General features: G+C 51.6%; 1 protein-coding gene across 1 annotated transcript in view; it reads right to left on the bottom strand.

Moving 5' to 3' along the window:
- Pald1 (phosphatase domain containing paladin 1) overlaps window positions 1-21,272 on the bottom strand; it is a 66,345-nt gene that overhangs the window by 35,319 nt on the left and 9,754 nt on the right. The window contains exon 2 of the mRNA XM_059282183.1: window positions 771-984. Within this exon, the coding sequence (XP_059138166.1) occupies window positions 771-955 (185 nt within the window). The 5' untranslated portion in view covers window positions 956-984. The remainder of the gene's footprint in view (window positions 1-770; window positions 985-21,272) is intronic.

Raw genomic sequence — 21,272 nt, 5'->3', positions numbered from 1 at the left:
TCTGCCAAATTCATGTACGGGATGTATTTAATTCTTAGAGCCCCATGTCCTTCTTCCTGCATTCCAGGAAGGTCCAGAGATGAGGGAGCATGGTGGACAGGTGTCATGGGAAGAATAAGGCTTCTGGCTCCCCAGGAGGCAGACCCAGGGTCCCTGCATGCTCCTGTCTCTAGCTCCCACAAGTACCCACTCCTTCATCTACACACACAGATGTCCATCCTTCCTGGCCCTCCTGGATGCTTGTGTCCAGGCTGCTGAAAGCATGCTAACAAGAGCAAACCTCTGCCTTTTCACTCAGTGTTCCTGAAGGCCCCAGCTTTCCAGCCCAGGGCCCTGAAAAAAAAAAAGAACTACTATGGGGCATCATGGCACTTGAGAGCCAGAGGCAGGTGGATCTCTGTGATAAAGGACAGCCTGGTCTACATGGCAAGTCCTAGTCCAGCTCAGGCTACATAGTGAGACCCTGTCTTGAAAAAAAATTGGGGGTGGGAGGAGTAGTAAAAAGGATGTTCCTTTGGCCAGTCTTCCTTCCCCCAGGCTTACCCATGGCACTGTGCACATGGGTAAGCAACACAGAATCAGAGACTCCGGCCCTACAACCTGCTTGCTGTGTGATTCCAGAAATAATGCCTAACCTCTCTGGGTGAGACTTGGTGTTTTCAGGTACAAAACTGGAAGCTTTTGTCTGTGAGCATTAAGTGCACACAGGTTCCCCACCCTCCCAAGGCCACGTCTTCCGGGAACATGATCACGTGTCCCCTGATACTCACGTGATCACAACAGGGGCCACCTTGTTGGGGATGATGGACTTGGCCTTGCTGTTGTGCAAGCTTGTGGTGTGGAAGGACTGCGCGCTGAGGGAATGCCTGCCATCCATGGCGCTGCTGCCTTGCAGGCCCTCTAAGGAGGTGCCAGCCGAGACTGTCTGCTGGGCCGTGCTTGCTGTTGTACCCATAGTCTGCCAGCCGCCTCAGGACCCCAGACCTGCGGGGAAGAGGACACACAGTTCAGAGGGGCAGGAAACCCATTAAGAAGCAAATCCCCATCATGGCTGCAGACACAGACTCTCAGGGGCACCTAGCTCTGCTGACGCTGTGGGAAAGTTCTACACAGAGAAACGTAAGGACCGGCTCCAGCTACTTAGGGAGGCTTCTCCCAGAGCCTCCCGGGCCCATCTCTGTTCCCTGTGTGCTCTAAAGAGGTAACTGGAGCCAAGCGGAGGAGAGAGGAAAGGGGCCTGGGAAACTAAGTCAGGACCACCCCGAGGGTGGTGGGGAGAGCAGGCTGTGCCAGCCACTAAGAGGGGCTGGAGAGATGGCTCAGAGGTTAAGAGCACTGGCTACTCTTCCAGAGGACCCGGGTTCAACTCTCTGAACCCACACAGCAGCTCACAACTGTCCCAGGGGACTTGACACCCTCTTCTGGACTCTATAGGCACCATACACACATGCAGTGCACAGACACATACATGCAGGCAAGGTATCCATATACATGAAAATAAGTTAAAAAAATTAAAGCCCTGAACATGTTCAGGAAATTTTTTTTTTCCCCCGAGACAGGGTTTCTCTGTGTAGCTTTGCGCCTTTCCTGGATCTCGCTCTGTAGACCAGGCTGGCCTCGAACTCACAAAGATCCGCCTGCCTCTGCCTCCCAAGTGCTGGGATTAAAGGCATGCATCACCACCGCCCAGTTTAGGAAAATAATTAAAAAAAAAAGAAGGGCTGAGGGACTGAGGTGTAGCTCAGCCACAGAGCACTTATCATGGGGTGGGTACAGTCAGGAAAGGAGAGCTGCCCACAGGGGTGATGGTGGTTCAGGACTTCTAGGCTCAGAGAGTAGGAGACAAGCTGGGTAGAGAGGGCTTGGACAGGAATGGGCCCAAGGCCATGCTCATCTCCTCTGCATCATTCTGCCAGGGCAGGCACACAGGAAGACATTCTACCTGTGAGTTTCCTAGAATGAGGCCAGAGACATCCAAACAAGGTGAGCTTCCATCCGATGAAGTGTTCAAAGAGATTAGCGGCCACAGCACCCCACACCAACATCTGATCAGCGTCCGCAGCCTTTGGGAGAGGGGGTAGCGCTTTCTCACCCACAGAAAGCTAGGCATCCTGGGAGGAAATGGGTCTGGCCAGGCTGAGGTTAACATTCAAGGGCTATGGCTACGGCTGAAGAGCTGGAGGATGGCGTGAGGCTGGGTATCCCACAGAGAGTTGCAGACATGGCAGAGCCGGGGTCATGGGAGTTTCTAGGAACTCTGTGGCCACAGACATCACACATGGCACAGATATGAGTATGGGTAGGGGGATCCTGGTAGCTCCCCTACACCCTTTTACACTTGGGAGATAGCCCACTGTGTAGCCTAAAACATGGCAGCTCTCCCAGCTGCGAATCATGGGTACTGTCTGCTCCTGACCACACACTCCCACCCCTCAGCCCCACACCACCCCTTCATCACTGCCATGGCACCCAGAGGTGTGAACAGTGGGGGTCAGCACAAAGGCAGGCAAATCAGTCTGCAGTCCTTAGGCCCGACCTAGAGCTCACAGTGCCCAAGTAGACTCTCCTTATGCCTCCCAACACTGTATGTAGGGGATCCTTCCCCGGAGCTATCTCTTGTCCTGGGTACTCAGGGAGAAACTGACCAGCTCCTCTGCCCTTCTAGAACCTTCTCCTACTATTGACAGTTCTTGTCCCCTACAGAAAACTCCCAGGAGCCTCCTGACTGTCCTGGTGACCGCCCCACACCTGTGTCTAAGAGCCCATCTCCCTGGCTCTGGAGACACTGCTCAATCCCCCACCCCTCAAAGGTACAAAGAATGAACCTTTATATTCCCGAACAGGAAATCAGGTAGCTCACAAAGCACGGCTTTTCGGTAGACCCCGGCCGACGGGCCACAGAAAAAGAACTCTCTCTTCTTCAGCAGCCCCTCCAGCTGCTTAGCCTCCACACTGAAGTTTCCCAGGCCTCCTCCCAGCAGCCTGGGCCAACGGAATGTGAGTGAGCCGGCTCCAGTAGGAAAAGAGGGAACTGGGCATGAATCCATTGCCGGCCACAGCTGCCACAGGCCAAGCCCAGGCCCATTCCCACAGGACAGGCTCTACCTCACCCACCCTTTGCCTCTAATTCCTCCCTGCCTTGGGCTCGCAGACAATGACAGGCCCCAGCTGGCAGCCTGCAAGGACAGCCAGCAGACAATGCAGATGTGCACAGCTGGCAGAACAACAGCTAGGGTGGGCAGCATCCTTTGAAAACTGAACGGGCCTTTAAGACGTGTAGATGGTCCTATTACACAGTGACGCAGAGGCACCGAAGGTTGCTAAGGTCAGTGGTACTGATAATAGACCACTGCTGATGACCGTGGTCAGCTTGGCAGGGGTGTGAGTGGGCTCCCGAGGAGGCTCTTGAGGGACGTCTTGGAGGTGGAGGATGGGAGGGTGGGTGTGAAACAAGGCAGTTTAGGCAGTCCATTAGCATAGGTATGTAAACAACTTGCTGTATCTTTAGAATAACAAAATACCTGGGTAGTCGACAGACCGGAAGACAGGTTCATTCTGGTCTACAGAGCCAATGGTTTCAGGCAATGGTGGGTTGGCACCATTGTTTCTGGGCCAATGGAGCGGCAGAAGCACATGGTGGAGGGGGGCCAATGGGTGGATCTCCTGATGGCCAGGAATCTGTCATGTATTATCCTGTTTAATCCTGACCTACCAGAGGCACTAAATCCCACGGCTCCATATGAAGTTCTCTCTCTCTCTCTCTCTCTCTCTCTCTCTCTCTCTCTCTCTCTCTCTCTCTCTCACACACACACACACACACACACACACACACACACACACACACACACAAAAGAACTGCTTAAAGATGGACAAGAGCCGTGAGGACGTGCGCCCATCGAAACAAGCACGCGGCGCGAGGACAGTGCTCCCTCACGTTCAGTGACACATTTCCAAAGACTCAATAACCAAGGCCCTGGAATTCCCAGGCTCTCACACAGCTGGCCAAGTGAAGTCCTGCAGCTACTTTCCCCCCCCCCAAAAAAAAAAAAAAAAAACGGCTCCGTAGTTTTGTTTATTTGATTGATATTTATGTATTTGAGACAAGCGTACTGGCTAGGAACTCGGTATGTAGTCCCGAAGAACTCACGATCATCTCCTCCCTCAGCTTTGTCCCGTCAAGTACTGGGATGAAAATCGTGAGCCGCCGCAAACAAGCCCACAAGTCTGAAGTTTCTTACCAAGGTAAGCCACCATGTGACTCAGCAGTTCCACTTAAAAGGCTCTACCAGAGAACAAGCCTGAAGGATGCTCCTCCATAGCTTCAGGACTCACATGGCCAGTGCCTGAGACCACTACTAATGCCCATCAGCTGGTGACCGAGGAACAAAGCACCGTAGATGTGTGCCATGGAGACACATCACTATAACAGAGTCACAGTCATACGAAGAGGAGGAGTGAGCCTGGCCCCAAAGGCCAACTTATGTTACCTCACAGCAGCACACGGCAATCTAGAAAAGGCAAGAACCTTAACAAAAGCAGGGTGTAGGGGCTGAGGGGCTGCACGGGGGCTCAGTGGCACCTTGGAGGGCAGAGCTGTCCTGGCTTGTCCAGAACAGCACCTGGGCCAGCAGACTGAAGTAAACTGAGCTCTCAGGGCCAGGGAGCGCTGTGCACCGAGCTCCCACAACCAGGGGCCACGGAGTCATCTCAGCCTTCTACAAGGTGGAAGGGGCCGCTCCCACGACAACATACACCCCCACGTGCTACCCAACAGATGCCCAACTCCTTCAGGAAGCCTCCCTGATTTCACACACACCCACACACACACCTGTCTCTCAACTCCCACAGATTCCGTAGGGCATCATAAAAGCTGATGCCCAACTCCTTCAGGAAGTCTCCCTGATCTCTCTCTCTCTCTCTCTCACACACACACACACACACACACACACACACACACACACACACACATCTCTCAACTCCCACAGCTTCCATAGGGCATCATAAAAGCTGATGCCCAACTCGTTCAGGAAGTCTCCCTGATCTCACACACACACACACACACACACACCTGTCTCTCAAATCCCACAGCCTCCGTAGGGCATCATAAAAGCTGCTTCTCTCTGTTCGCAGCAGGAGCCATCCTGCATCTTCCCTGACTCAGGACCAGCTGCCCATCTCAGAGAAGGCGCAGAAGACCAAACTGCTCCTAGAAGGAATCAGCTCAGAGTAGGCATCTATCACTGCCTGCCCTCCCGGGCAGGTCAATGTCATGGAGCCAAAGCTAGCATTTGGCAACAAGCAGACACAAAACACTGGAGCCTCACTTCAACACCAATGTGCAAGCCAGGGCTCAGATTTTCCTTTTCACTGGTCCACTGCAAATAAATTTCCCACACCTAACCTGACTCCTTCAGGAATTTTTTTTAAAGTGTAATTGCGGTAAGTGTTTCAAGGTCATGGCGCCTCCCTACTGCCCCAGTTCCTCCTGCTCTATGTCCGGCCGGGACCATCCCCTGTGGAAGTCCACTGCTACAGCCCAGTGGACTTTCCATTGACCAACAAGGAAGTCTAGGAGGTGCTTTACAGAGCAACAGTGGAGCAGGCATGGAGGGGCTCCCCGGATGACTCAGCTTAGTAACAGGAGTGTCCTCTCTGTCCTACACCTGGAGTCCCCGACTCGTGTCCCACGGATCCTCTTCCCCCACCTCTTCCTCTTAAAACTAGGATGGTATCCATTGGAAAGTAAATGAAACCTCCTGGGGGTTGGGAAGGAGAGAGTCCTTACCTCTCCTAATTTGTCTTGTTTTGTTTTTATATTGTGGTTTTTTTTATTTATTTATTTATTATGTATACAGTGTTCTGCCTGCATGTATGCCTGCATCCCAGAAGAGGGCATCAGACCTCATTACAGATGGTTGTGAGCCACCGTGTGGTTGCTGGGACTTGAACTCAGGACCTCTGGAAGAACAGCCAGTGCTCTTAACCTCTGAGCCATCTCTCCAGCCCCTGTATTGTGTTTTTATGGCACTTGGGTTGAACTAGAGCTTTGTGAAAGTTTCGGGTTTCAGCCTCAGCACCCTATATAAACCAGGCAGGGCGGGACACACCTGTAATCCCAACACTTGGTCAGTGGAGGCAGAAGGATCATAAGTTCAGGGGCAGGGACTGGAGACATGGCCCAGTGGTTAAGAGCACTGGCTGTTCTTGCAGAGGACCCAGGTTCAGCCCTCAGCAGCCACATGGTGACTCACAACCATCTGTAACTCCAGCTCCGAAGGATTCAACACCCACTTCTGACTTCTGGGAGCACCAGGCATACATGCAAGCAAACCACTCACACATAAAGCAAAATAAATAAATCTAAACAAACAAACAAACAAAAAACCCCAAGTTCATGGTCAGCTAGAGGTTCTCCTGGGCCTGGGCCATGAGGGATGTGGCTCGCTGGTCCTCAAAAGCAAGATGGACCTACCTGGAAAACCCTGGGAGACTTTGCACACCCTGAGGCTGCCACTCAGGTTCTCAGCCTAAAATCAACCTTAAGTTTGATCAAAATGTCCACAGTCGGGGCCAATGAGATGGTTCAACAGAAAAAGGCATCTGCTGCCAACCCTGAGGACCAGGGTTTGAGTCCCGGGACCCACACAGTAAAGGAGAAAACCTACTACTAGCTGTCCTTTGACCTCCACGGTCATGCTGTCTGTGTGCTGTGGTTCCCGCTCTCTCTCTGATAAATAAATACTATTTTAAAGTTATTTTCAATGCCCAGAATGCCTCTGTCCCCCAGGAAGAGCAGAAACGACAACCTAAGCACAACGCTACCCAGGACCAAGATCTTTCTTGTAGATACCCGTGCCACGTGACTAGACTCTAGCTAACAGGACGTAAGGGACAGCATCGCATGCCGAGCTCCAGAATCCTTCCATATGAGAGCCTTTTCCTCCTTTCTTCCAGCCTGTGGCCTGGGACACAGATGTGACAGCAGACATTCTGCAGCCATGTCGAGCCTAGAGCTTGTGAAGGCGCAACCGAGGAAGGAACGGTGGCCATCCAAGGTCCTGAGGGGAACCATGGAGTAGAGCCACCCCAGCAGGCGTGATCTACAGAGCCCTGAGCTTGCATAGGGACAGAGAAATAAACTTCCACCTTGTATAAACTCCTGTTATTTGGCTTTTCCTATGACTTACAGACAAATCTAATCCTGACTAATGTACCCTGTTATTTTTAGGCTGGACCCTCAGTGACCACAGACCAGATGGTCACAGGAATGAAAGCTTGCCTCTCATGCAAGAGAATGTCAACCTTCCCTGCCGGTGGACAGGCTGCGCTGTAGACTGTACGTCTGCTCTCAGGGTTTGAGGTGGAGGGAGTCACAGCAGAGGGTGATCACAGAACGCATGAGCCACCCCCCCACCAGTTGTTGGGGGCAACTGCGGAGACACAGACATGAACCTGCCATCAGTTGACCTCCCCCACCAGCTGCAGGGTCTAGAAAGTTCTGACCAGGTATCACGTTCCCTGCTGCAGAAAAACACCTGGCCTCTGCTGCTCCCAAAAGGCAGAGGAGCTCAGAGTGTCTTGATGTCCCTCCAGGAGCCCTTGTAAGCCATGAGAGTCCCCGCTAGGCAAAAAGGGGTCACCAGGGAGAGAAAGAGGCCCGCAGCCAAGCTGGTCTGCTCCAGATAGAGGTAGTAGTAGGTAGTGTGCAGTTTTCCAGAAGAGCCAGAGACTCCGGAGAAGCAGCTGTTTCCCTGGCTTCTGGCTACGGCAGCCCCCCCGCGCCCCCCCCAGTACTGGTACGACCTCAGTTAGCAGGGCAGAGACAGTCTAGATGCCTTAGGGTCAGCAGAAACCTAGACTCTCTCGGGGACCCTTGAGGGCACCACCTGCCCACTTCCCTTATGGCCACCTGGGCCTCAGAGGGCCAGCAGCAACTTACACTCAAGCTCTGCTTGTGACTCTGGCAACCCTGCAGGGCCCCCAGGGTTCCGTTGTCATTCCTCCCAACTCCATGGCCTGCAATCCAAACTCCCTTGTCTAGCGCTGAAAACCCCTTCCGGGGCTAGAGCAGCGGCTCAGGGAGCAGAGTGCTCGCCCAGCCAGCACAAGGCCCTGGGTTCTATCCCTCAGCACCATATAAACCAAGGGTGGTGCTGCACATCCGCAATCCCACCACTTAGGAGGTGGAGGTCAAAGGATCAGACGTTCAGGGTGATCCTCAGCTACCTTCCAAGTTCAGAGCTAGACTGGGCCACATAAGACCCTGTCTCAAAAAAAAAAAATCAATGCCGGGCGGTGGTGGCGCACGCCTTTAATCCCAGCACTCGGGAGGCAGAGCCAGGCGGATCTCTGTGAGTTCGAGGCCAGCCTGGTCTACAAATCGAGTTCCAGGAAAGGCGCAAAGCTACACAGAGAAACCCTGTCTTGAAAAAAATAATAATAATAAAAAAATAAATAAAATAATAAAATAAAATACACCCGCTTCTCACCCCCATGCCCAAGATTATAGGCAAAACCAGACTGCACCTGCCTCAGAATAACTGGAAAAGCCCCACAGAAGCTTCTCTCAGCCTCGACTTGCTTTTGTCCCTTTTTTATATTTAAATATTTGATTATTTGTTTGTTTTGCTCAGACAGGGTCTCACTATGTAGCCCTAATGTCATGGCCCGTGACACTAGCTGGAAATTTCAATGTAAACCAGGTCAGCCTTGAACTCACAGAGCTCTGCCTGCCTCTGCCTGCCTCTTTGCCCATGCCCAACGAAACTGTTTTAAAATTTATTTTTATTTTGTATGTGTATGTGGTGGGGCACTTTCATGCCACGGTGGTCCTGTGGAGGTCAGAAAGGCAATTTGTGCGAGCTGGTCCTCTCCTTCTCCCAGTAGGCCCTGACATCATTAGCAACAGCTGCCTTTACTCACTGACCCACCCTCGCCCCTGACCTCCTGACAGGCCTTGGGGGTCAGCCTAGCCTTCTCTGTGGGCCACCTTTGTTTCCACATGGACAGTGAGGGGACAGACCAGATGGGTGGCTTTGGGTCATCTGACAGCTGAATCATTCATGCAAAATCCACACTTCCCAACAGTGCAGTGTGCAGCCAATCACATGCAGAGCCACTGAGCTGGCTTCTGGCTCAGGGCAGAACTGTAGAGCCCCTGGTTCCCAGACCTGCTCCAGAGACCCTTGGGGGAAGAAACTCCAGCAGGGATGGCCAACTGTTTTGGCTTCCCTGGGCCCCAGTTGGCAAAGAATAATCATGGGCTCATGGAGTGTCCAACTTGAAGCTTACAGGCTGACAGACAGACATGTATTGTGTATGATACTAGGGCATAAGGCTGTCGTCTACAAAGTACACTTCCCAAAACTGTGCAATTTAGTTACAAAAAAAAAAAAACACAAAAAGAAAAACCTCAACATTTGGTGTTGGCCGGGCGGTGGTGGCACACACCTTTAATCCCAGCACTTGGGAGGCAGAGCCAGGCAGATGTCTGTGAGTTCTAGGACAGCCAGAGCTACACAGAGAAACCCTGTCTCAAAAAAGAAAAAAAAAAAAATTGCTGGCCGAGCACATTCAGGGTTATCCTACACAGATCACACCTCCCAGGACACAAGCTTCCTTGCTTCTGCACCCTGGTATTGTTGGGTTCCACACAAGAAGTGCCACCCTGCCCTCACCCCCTCCATCTCATCCACCCGCAGCCACTAGAAAATGCCCAAGCCTTGCCGCTCTCAGCCCATGTTCCAGTACCCAGCCCCCGAGTGTACACCTCCACGCCCCACACAGCCAACTTGGTGTTTCTAAGTACAGCAGCCCACAGAGTCGAACTCCTAATACACGTAGTTTCAAAACGTCTCTTGCTGGGTGAATTTCACATTTCTTATCGCTCCAGAGCAGTGCTATGAGGAACAGAGGGCTATTGTCCCATTCCACGGGTGGAACAAACTGACGTGCGGAGTTCACTGTCTGAGAAGCCACTTCGTGTCTCAAGGGACACAGAGAGGCCTAACACACGGACTGTCAGGAGGCAGAGCATGATGGGCAGGGGGGAGTGTCCTCTTCAGGGCTACAGCCTCCCACATGCTCCTGAAAGCAGATGCCCAGGCCTTAACAATAGAGCTAAAAATAGCCTGATCCATCTTGAGGACAGTGGCTGCGTGAGTGGCCAGCTGCAGGAAACATCTGCCCCAGCTTCAGAACAAATACAGGGAAGTCACCAAGCTACAGTGTTCCCCTGCTGGGGGACCAAAGGGCTGGAGTGGAATTATAAAACTTTGAGGACAGGGAGTGCTGGGAAGATGTTTCAGTCACACACACACACACACACACACACACACACACACACACACACACCAATTTTTTTTTTTCAAGACAGAATCTCTCTATGTAACCCTGGCTGTCCTGGATCTCACTCTGTAGACCAGGCTGGCCTCAAACTCACAGAGATCCACCTGCCTCTACCTCCCGAGTGCTGGGATTAAAGGCATGTGCCACCACCTCCTGGTGTAAGCCAAGTCAATATTTTTAACTATTACAAGAAGTAGACATGCCTGAAGACCACCACCCAAGATTGACTCTAGTCCCCACACGCCCCTGCACACAGCACACATACATACACACACTTTCAGGTCTGTCCCTAGAGCAGGGGCTCAGATTGTCCCCTTCCTTCCCAGGCCCTGCCCCTAACACAGGCACAAACGTGAATGTGTGTGAACACTCACATAGAGTCAGTCTCCCCCTCAGCCATCAATATGTATCTTAGAATTGGAGCCAAAGGTGCTTTTGAGATTCCATTCTGTTCTCTGTTTACAGAGGAGGAAACTAAGGCCCAGTGGTAGCCAGAGACCCGCCCACACTCAAACAGTGAGCAGCAGAATGGGACCCAGAGTCTCCTACCCACCTGTCCCCTGCACCTCTCTGGTTATTTGCTTGCCTGCCCAGAACTAGGGAAGACCCTATTATGGGATACACACCTGTTTCCGGCAAGAGGTGAGAACAGATTCCCATTAAAAGGACTTCAGGGAGACTCAAGGAAGACTTCTCTGAGCCTGCCCAGCTGCCTCCACCTGCCTACGGCTCCCAGAACCCACGCTGCACTAAGACTTCAGTGCAAGTCACTGTCCCAGGAACAGCCACACCAACAGGCCTTCGCAGATCATCAATAACAGAAATACGGAGCAGAGCCACGTCCTACGACAAGGCAGGAACAGAGTCTTGGAAATCCCAGTCACTGGTGGGTGGCCTCTCTGCTGGCAGTCTGGAAGACACAGGACCTCTCTCCAGTCTGCTCACTCTCAGTCTTGCTCATTCCACATCTTCCTGCCCAGCACCACCCCCCATCCAAACTGAGAGAAGCTTTCTGCCCTCCCCCAGAGGGTCCCCCACATCTCTGTAGGAAGAAGGGGCTGGGCCTAGCCTTCAGGTACACCCCAGGGCCTGGCTAGGGCTTGGCACAAAGGGGTCACCTGAAGGAACACAGAACAAAAGATTGGACTCATAGAAGCCTCTCATGAGAATTAACGAATTAACAAGACAAGACAGGTGCAGTTTTAGGCCAGGGTGGGGGACACAGTGCCTGTACCACAGAGGTTACCACAGTGCCCGTACCACCATGTGTAACTACCCATTAATAATGACAGGCAGAAGGATGCTCAGCCCTGAATTCCACACAGCTGAGGACAGTGAGGAAGGAATACAGAATCCAGAGGCCCCGTGGACACCAGAGGGGTGGATATCCCATCTGAGAGCACGCCCCACCCATGTGGGTCAGCAGCTTGCCTGAGACCCTTGGACCTACCTCGTCTCTGGAGTCAAGTCCTCCTGTCTCTCAGTGGAGCAAGAAAAATCGCCAAGCTACACCCTCCACATGCACGCCCTCATTCACACCAGAAATGTACTGAGGCTGAGCAAAGTTCAAGCAAATCTTTGTATGTGTGTGTGTGTGTGTGTGTGTGTGTTTGTGTGTATCTGGGAGGAGGTATTTTGTGTCGGTTTTGGTTGTTATTGCTTACAAGAGTCTATGTATGTGGTTAAGTGTGATTGTCTACGTGCACATGAGTATATATAGCAACATCAGTGATTTTCCTCAATCACTCTCCACTGTGTTCATTGATTCAAGTCTGTCAGTTGAACAAAGAGCTCCTAATCTCCACTATATTCATTTACTCAGGGTATGTCAGTTGAACCCAGAGCTCTTGATCTCCACTGTATTGATTGATTCAGGGACTGTCAGTTGATCCCAGAGTTCCTAATTTGACCTGTCTACTTAGCCAGCTTTTTTCCAGAGACTCCCTGACTCTGTCTTCCAAGTGGGCAGCCCAGCCACCCAACATTGGGTACTGGGTACTCAAATTCCAGTCCTCCTATCAACAATGGTAAGCATCTCACCTGATGAGTCATCACCTTGGCCCTGATTTTTTTTTTTAAGATAGGGTCTCATGTATGTATCATGAACTCATTATGTATCCAAAGATGACCTTAAACACCTAATCCTCCTGCTTCCACTCCTAAATGCTGGGGTTACATTTTGCATTACCCCTGTCTCCGTTAGGGTATTATTCTATTGCTGTGAAGAGACACCATGACCACAGCAACTGGGCCGGCTTACAGTTGCAGAGGTTCAATCTATTATCATCATGGTGGGACATAGTGGTGTGCAGGCAGGCATGGTGCTGGAGAAGGAGCTGAGAATCCTACATCTTGACTCACAGGCAACAGGAAGTGGTCTGAACCAGTGGGCGTGGCTTGAGCATATATGAGACCTCAAAGCCCACCTCCATAGTGACACACTTCCTCCAACAAAGCCACACCTCCCAATAGTGCCACTCCCTATGAGCTTATGGGGGCCAATTACATTCAAACTACCACAACCTCAACTAACCAAATAATGAATTTTTAACACCAGACAGTATAATGTGCTCTATCTGGGTTGTCGGGGGACAATATAAAAATTAGGACAAAGCCGGGCGGTGGTGGCGCACGCCTTTAATCCCAGCACTTGGGAGGCAGAGCCAGGCGGATCTCTGTGAGTTCGAGGCCAGCTTAGGCTACCAAGTGAGTTCCAGGAAAGGCGCAAAGCTACACAGAGAAACCCTGTCTCAAAAAAACCAAAAAAAAAAAAAAAAAAAAAAAAAAAAAATTAGGACAAGTGAGCTGGGGAGACGGTTCAGTGGGTTCAGTGCTTGCTGCACAACCAAGAAGACCTGAGTTCAATGCCCAGCACCACATAAAAAAGCCTGGGGCATCTTTTCGACCAGCACCAGAGATACCAAGACGCAGATCCCCAGAGGTTGCTACCCAGTCAGACTAACTCAGCCAGTGAGAGCCAGTGAAAAAGACACCCACCCAATGCTGACCTCTGACTTGCACACATACGCACCCCACGTACATAGACACATGAACACACACAAAGATGACGGGCAAGAAAATGTCTGGATTGCTATTGAAATGGTGACCAATAAACCTGCAAAAGGAAAAAAGGAACGGGTGATGTGCAGCAGCCACCAAGACAGCCCAGACACTGGGCAAAGAACTGAAGTTCTGTAAGCACGCTTCTCAGGGACCAGGGTCCCCAGTATCTTCATTCCAGGTTACCCGGATGGGAACACATGTGACAGCATGCTGCTTTCCTCGATGGGTTGGTATTTTGTGGGGCAAAAGCCACAGTGGGTAAACATGTCACAGCCACAGCAGGGAACAAGGCGGTGCCCTACGTGGGCTGGCCTGTGTTCTCACTGTGACCACATACAGCACCGTATCATCTAAGAGTGTCCTCCACGAGGCAGTGAAAGTTACCCAGAGCCACTGCCTTTTTTTTTTTTTTTTAAAGATTTATTTATTACGTATACAGTGTTCTGTCTGTATGTATGCCTGCAGGTCAGAAGAGGGCGCCAGATCCCATTACAGGTGGTTGTGAGCCACCATGTGGGTGTTGGGAATTGAACTCAGGACCTCTGGAAGAGCAGCCAGTGCTCTTAACCCCTGAGCCATCTCCCCAGCCTGAGCCACCGCTTTTCAATATCGGTGTGCTGACCCAATTCAGCTGCTCTCACCTCAGTGTGAGAGGGGTCTGGAAAAACATTGTACCAGAGCTGGTTAGGAGCCAGAGTTAAACTGGCCTTTTGGTCCAAAGAGTGCATTTTCACTTGAGAGAAAACAGCGTCGTTCTCAAAAAGGAGAAGAGTGAACGGGTTTTCAGTCGCTGGTAAGGTCAGAGCTCTCGGTGGGAAAAAACCAGACCTGCACCAGGAACCATGAGTGCACAGGTCCTCAAGGCATAAAAATTACTCAGGTGATAAATGCAATAGTAACAGTAATGGACAGGCTGGGGATGTGACTCAACAGGTAGAATGCTTGCCTAGCATGCCAAAGGTCCTGGGTTCAATCCCCGATACTACATACACTGTGCATTGTTGTGGAATGATCTTTTTGTACACTGTGAAGATGTGTCACTGTGATTGGTTTAATAAAAAGCTGGATGGCCAATAGCTAGTCAGGAGGTATAGCGAGGACTTCTGGACAGAGAGAACTCTGGGAGGAAGAAGAAAGGAGGAGTCACCAGCCAAATGGAGAGGAAGCAGGATGGGAGTACAGAGTAAAGGTAACTAAACCACATAAAAGAATGTAGATTAAAAGATATGAGTTAATTTAGGTTATAAGAACTAGTTAGGAACAAGCCTAAGCTATTGACCAAGCTTTCGTAATTAATAACAAGTCTCCGTGTCATTATTGGGAGCCGACAGTCCCGGCGACAAAGTCCAACTACAGTATACGGTGGTACAAGTCCAGAACTTGCCAGATGGAGCCAGGGTGATCAGACGTTCAAGGCCATCCTTGGCTACACAGGGAATTCAAGGCCAGCCTGAATGAGAACCTTCTCAAAAGATCTGCCAGGTGTGATGGTGCACACCTTTAATCCCAGCACTCAGGAGAGAGATGCAGGTGGATCTCTCCGGAGTTCGAAGCCATAGAGAGACCCTGTCTCAGGGTAGGGGGTGGGGTCAGTGTCTTCCTGCCTAGTAAGCCAATGTTTCCCCCAAAGGCCTGCACCTGATGTTACAAAGTCACAGAAAAGCCATTCAAAATGTAGCATGCTCATGGGATTCGGGTTTAACAGAGAAAGATCACTAACGTTTCTAGACGCTCTGCTCACTTCTAACATTCTACTCCTGGGCCAACAACACGGCTCAGTGGGGAAAGGCACTTGACACCAAGCCTGATGACCTAAGTTTGGTTCCCAGGACCCAGAAGATAGAGAGACTCAAGTCTGGAAAGTCACCTCCAACCTCTATGCCCACGCCATGGCTTGTTTGTGACTCCCAGCACTTGGGAGGCAGAGGCAGGTGGATCTCCGTGATCCAAAGTGTATACCTTTGGAGTTCCAGATAACCAGCCCTTCACAGTACGACCCTATCTGAAATAAATAAATGGAATCTACTGCTGTAGTATTTTTACCTAGTATCAAAGGAAAGTGCTTTGGACCGATGAGCCTTCTCCACACATTTGAGCCAAGCAGCAGATCATAGCCCACTGAATGCAAAAGCAGAAATGGACACCTGGCTGGCTTCCCCTGGGCCAGACGTAAAAGAGCCTTGGAAAACTGAAACAATGACACTCTGGCCGGTAGGGCACACACATGTCTACAGGGAGGGCACACACATGTCTGCAGGGAGGGCACACACATGTCTGCAAGGATACAGTTTAAAATGCTCTTAGTGAGTATGGTATCTGGGGGCAGGGATAGCCCAGCTGATTTTTCTCATCTTTCCAAATACTTTTATCTTCTCTGATTTTTTTTTTGGAGTGTTTTGTTTGGTTGGTTTTTGGGTTTTTTGTTTGTTTGTTTGTTTTTTGTGGTGCTTGGGAATGAACGCGTCACATCATGCATTCAAAAGTAAGGCCTTCTCCATGGAGCTACGCTTCTGGTCTTATTTTCTCCATTTCTCCTGCCACAGACATACCCCATACACTGTAAGGCCATTGGGGTGAGCAGCCACGGTTCGGTATCAACCAAAGATATGCTGGCACCTCCCCCAGAAGTGGGCCCACCCTTGAGCACCACGGCCAGACTCAGAAACACCTTCCTGTAGGAAAAACCAGGAGTCTGAAGTCAGCAAGACTTCTCTGCCAGCGCTATCCTGCTCCAGAGGCCTGACCACGGCCTCTGCACCCCATTTCCTGCAGGGTACTGAGGGTTACATGAGGTCACTGTGTGCTGTCCTGACCAGGTCAGCCTTCTTGTTGACACAGGCAGCCCAGGCTCCCCAGAAGAAATGAGGCCCAAGGGCAGCCATGCGGCTTCCTCACCTCACACTACTACTGGCCTGTGAGTGTAGGCCTGGACCAGTCACACCGCTTCCTCGGACCCCACTGATGGAATTCCAGGCAGGAAAGGTGGATGGCTTTTTCAGGCAGGAAGCGGAACTCGCCGGATGAAAGACAGGCCAGCATTCCATCAGGAACCCCCACCTGCTAGTGACCCGTGGGGTCATGGGAGCTGGGAGTGTGTGGGCACATGGAGGCTGAGGAGGAAATAGGATTTACTGCAAAAGCCAAGCCCAGGGCAGCCCCCTGGGCAGGGAAGTGACTTCATTTCACACTCTGTCCTCTTTGCTTCCGCCTCTGGCACGGAAGGGACTTAACCCTGAGAAGGCCATGTTTCTCCGAGTCCCGGCCGGCTTCACATCAAGCCAGGGGAAGAAAACTCAGGCTTTCTCGAACTCTCCCCGACACCTAGCCATCCCAATTCACAGACGGGGAAACTGAGGCTCAAAGAGGCTGAGAGCAGGCCAGAGCCTCCAGCACCTTTCCCATGACCCTGAGCTGCAGTCGGGGAGATGTTAACCATCCATCAGGGAAGGCTCCTGAAGACCGCAAGGGAACCAAGCCTGGAAGGAAAATAATGGTGTCGTTTCCAGAAGGAACACAGATTGGCGCTCTGTGCTGTGCAGGGCCTCCTGGGAAATCACATGGTACCTGGGACTAGAATAGAGGGCAGGAGGGGGACCCCAAGTGCCTTGGGCATTGAACCAAGACGTCAGGTGTCACTCTGTTGGTGACATGTACTGCCCAGGCTCGGCAACAGTATGGAGGCATGGCCACAGCAAAGAGTCACCTTCCGGAGGCCATGCAGAGGGGGAAGCATTCGGAAAGGCACTCTAGCAAGCATTTGAAATGTGTCTGGAACAGGGAGCCTGAGTGTTGTGGAATATTACTTTAACTGTGTAAAGACGTGCTCATTTGTTTGTGCTGTATTTGTTTAGTTATGTCAAGACGTGTGGTATTTGTTTCACCTTGCCTGCCTAAGGCACCTGATTGGTCCAATAAAGAGCTGAACGGCCAATAGCTAGGCAGGAGAGGGATAGGCGGGGCTGGTCGGCAGAGAGAGTAAGTAGGAGGAGGAATCTAGAGAGGAGAGAATGAGGGAGAGGGGGCAGACATATCTGGGGCTAGAAACAGGCAGCTTCCAGACAGATATGAGAAGCAGTACAAGTAAGATTTACAGAAGGAAAGAAAGGTAAAAAGCCCCAAGGCAAAATGTAGATGAAGAGAAACAGGTTAAGTTATAAGAGCTAGCAAGAAATGAGCTTAAGCTAAGGCCGAGCATTCATAACTACTACTAAGTCTCCGTGTCATGATTTGGGAGCTGGTTGGTGGCCCCAGAGAAAAAGCCTGATACACCTGAGACTTGGCCCCTTCCCAATACCACCCCAACAGCTCTAAGAGAAGAGAAAGAAATTCCCAGCAGCCCAGGCCAGGTCTACAGCTGACAGCAGCGGGATCAAGGCACAGGGTGGGGAGACCCTAGAGTCCTGCCTCAGCACCAGCACCCTGGCAGCCTTGACCGAAGCCCTCTGTACTTGCGGGTCAGAGTCCATTAGACAAAAATAACGCTTCCTGGGGCTGGAGAGATGGCTCCAGAGATGGGTAAGAGCACTGGCTGCTCTTCCAGGGGACCAGGATTCAACTCCCAGCAGCTACACACTAGCTTATTACTCCAGTCCTAGGGAATCCGATGCTCAGTTCTGGTCTCTGAGGGCCCTGCAAGCATGTGGTGCACAGGTAAAGCATTCACACACTGCGGTGGTTACTCTTGTGTGTCAACTTGACCACATCTGGAATTAACTGAGACCCAAGCAGCTAGGCACACCTGTGAGGGCTTTTCTTGATTGGCTCATTTGACGTCAGAAGACCTACCCTAAGTCTGGGCCACAGCTTCTGGTGGTGGTACACATAAAGACGTGGAGAAGGAAGTGTCTGCATTTTGCCTGCTTGCCCTTACTCTTGCTGGCAGGTTCATCCCTTTGACTGGTAAATAGAGCCGATTCCTTCAGGATTCCAAGGTATACTGATAACCAGCTGAGACATCCAGCCTCCTGGACTCTCTGTTGGGAGACTAGCCGGACCACAGCCTGTAAGCAAGTCTACTAAATCCCCTTTATATAAAGACACAGATTCATCTTATCAGTTCTCTTCCTCCAGAGAACCCCGACTAATACATACACATAAACATAAATAATAAAAAATTTTAAATCATGATGATGAGGATGCCCAGCCAGACTGAGATGACCCCTGCCGGACCCACCTGCCTGCCCACGGCCAGCAATTCGACACACACCTGCTGCTGTGATATTCCCTATGCCCCACGGGCCAGCAAACACAGATGGGGGGCGAAGAATACTGGCACCAAATTCAGACCGCAGTACCACCTAATACTAGGTTCACCCCACTCATCGAGACAAACCATGACCCTGGGGCCCTGACAGGGTGAACCTAGTCCCCAGGCCTCTGTCTGCCCTTCCTAACTCTAGGCCAAGAGAGCCCCAGGGAGGGGTGCCAGGCTGCACGGGAAGATGGGGTTTGGTTTCTCCTCTTCCTGTTTATCTGTCCCCACCATCCTGAAGCTCCTGGCACTGTTTGTTCAGGGAAAGTCCTGCCAAGAGGGACATCCTGCATTACAGCCACCCTAGGCTGGGCTTCCCCGCTGGCTTTGTGGTGGGGGCTCTGAGGGCCACCTGCCTGCACACCCCAGCCTGGCTCTGAGGCTACTGCAAAGAAGGGATGTCCATCAAGCAGGGCACCTGGGCCTGAAGACAGGCCTGTGTCCCCCTGGGCATCAGTTGGCTCCATGTACAGACGAGAGAAGTGACAGGAAAGATTCCAGGCAGGGACCTAAAAGCCCACTTTGGGGTCAGGAACACAGAGCCGAGGCTATGCAGCCAGGGAGACCTGGCGGCCAAGCCTGGCTCAGCAATGTGAACTTGGCCACATTATGAACTTCTCTCAGCCCAGTCTCTCTCCTGTCAGGTGACAAGAGCAGAGAGCCCACAGGGAAGGGGTGGCACCTTATAAAAAACAGCAGCTGTCACCGGGCAGTCGTGGTGCATGCCTTTAATCCCAGCACTCAGGAGGCAGAGGCAGGCGGATCTCTGTAAGTTCGAGGTCAGCCTGATCTACAGAGCGAGATCCAGGACAGGCACCAAAACAACACAGAGAAACCCTGTCTCGAAAAACCAAAAACACCCCAGCAGCTGTCATCTTCTCCCCCAGTGCTGGCTCCTCACTCAATCCTCAAATGTGAAATGCCCCGCCCACCCCCCCAAAAAATAGTTACATTGGGCTGGAGAAATGGCTCAGCAGTTGAGAGCCCAGGTTAGATTCCCAGCATGCACACAGTGGCTCACAACCATCTGTAACTCCAGTTCCAGGCACACATGTAGCACATATACATACACATAAAATAAAAATAAATCTTTTTTAAAAATAATTGAAAGAATAGTCAGTCACATGGAGGCAGAGGCAGGAGGATCCTGAGTTCAAAACCAGCCCGGGCTACATAACAAGGCTCTCTCACAAATAAAACAAGGAGAACAATTAGGGCCCAAGAAGGAAGGAAATTCTGGCAGGTGCTGCCACACGTGGGGGGGGGGGTGGACCCTGAGGACACTACGCTGTTTGAACGAGCCAGAAATGTAACAAGGAGAGCTGTGTAGGGCTCCACTTCATGGCCCCCATAGCTGTCCACCAGAGCCAGGAAGCAGGACAGTGGCTTTCAGACACTGAAGAGTTGGTGTCTACCGGGCACAGAGTTTCTGGTTGAGAAGACGAGCCTGTTCTAGAAAGGCTGCGGATGTGGCACAGTCGGCAGAGAATTTGCCTAGCATGCACAAAACCCTGGTTAGTTCCTTAACACCATAGACACCAAGCACGGTGGTACCATGTACTCCAGAACTCGGGAGCTAGAGACAGGAGGAGGATCAGGAGTTCAAGGCCAGCCTCTGCTACATTGCGCATCTCACGCCAGCCTGAGCTACATGAAAACTTGTCAAAAGACAGACGGACACACAGAGACTAGGACAAACCGAAGCCTGACCATCTGCTCTGCTGGGACTAGGGATAGAGGATGGGTGGGGGGGGGAGGGGAATGACTGCTGAGGGGGCGTGTCCATTACCACAAGACTCGGAAGCATAGTCTCCCTCCCCCCCTCCACTCCAGCTTGATCTGGAAGTTGCAGCCAGGGTGGGGGTGGGGAAGAGTGGGGAGTCAGATAGACTGAGTGACACTTCCTGTGGCAGGCCGTCTGGAAGCTCCTCAGCTTCCTTCTTGGTAAAAGGAGGATTCCAGCCAACAATTCACTCCTGGGCGTCTCTTCTAGAGAGGTAAGAGAGCTTTATTCCAACGCCCACAGGTTAGAAATAAGGCTCAGGCCCACCCCAGGAACAAAGGAACACAATTGTGACTGCTCTTGTGGAGGACCCAGGTTTGGTTTCCAGAGCACCCACATGGCAGCTCACAACCTTCTGTGACTCCAATTCCAGGGATCCAGTGCCCTCTCTGACCTCAATGAACACCACACACACACACAGTGTACACACACACACACACACACACACACAGAGGTAAACCCTCATACACATTGAAAAAAAAAAAAAAGCCACCCTAATTGTAAGGACCACCTTGTACTGCCGTGCAGTCTGGGCTGGGGTTTGTTTCCACATTTAGAACCCAGATCCTTCTCCATGAAGGCCACGTAACAACATCACACACACAGCACCAAGAAAGACGGGCTCAAGTCCGAACATGGAGTCGGGAGGGCGGACTAGGCCACCTCACCCCCACAGGAGCATGGCCGTGCCTGACTGACAGGGCCTAGTTTACGAACAGGCTGGACTACGGTGGAGTCAAGACCATCTGTGTGTCCTGGGCAAAGCCCTTGGCTGCTGTGCCAAGTCCTGACTCCCACAAGAAGTGGGCTGAAGAACCACTCCATACA

Source organism: Peromyscus eremicus, chromosome 16_21 (assembly GCF_949786415.1).
Source record: "Peromyscus eremicus chromosome 16_21, PerEre_H2_v1, whole genome shotgun sequence".
Lineage (NCBI taxonomy): Eukaryota > Metazoa > Chordata > Mammalia > Rodentia > Cricetidae > Peromyscus > Peromyscus eremicus.
The sequence above is the reverse complement of the archived record's forward strand: the minus strand, read 5'-3'. Positions and strand labels throughout refer to the sequence as shown.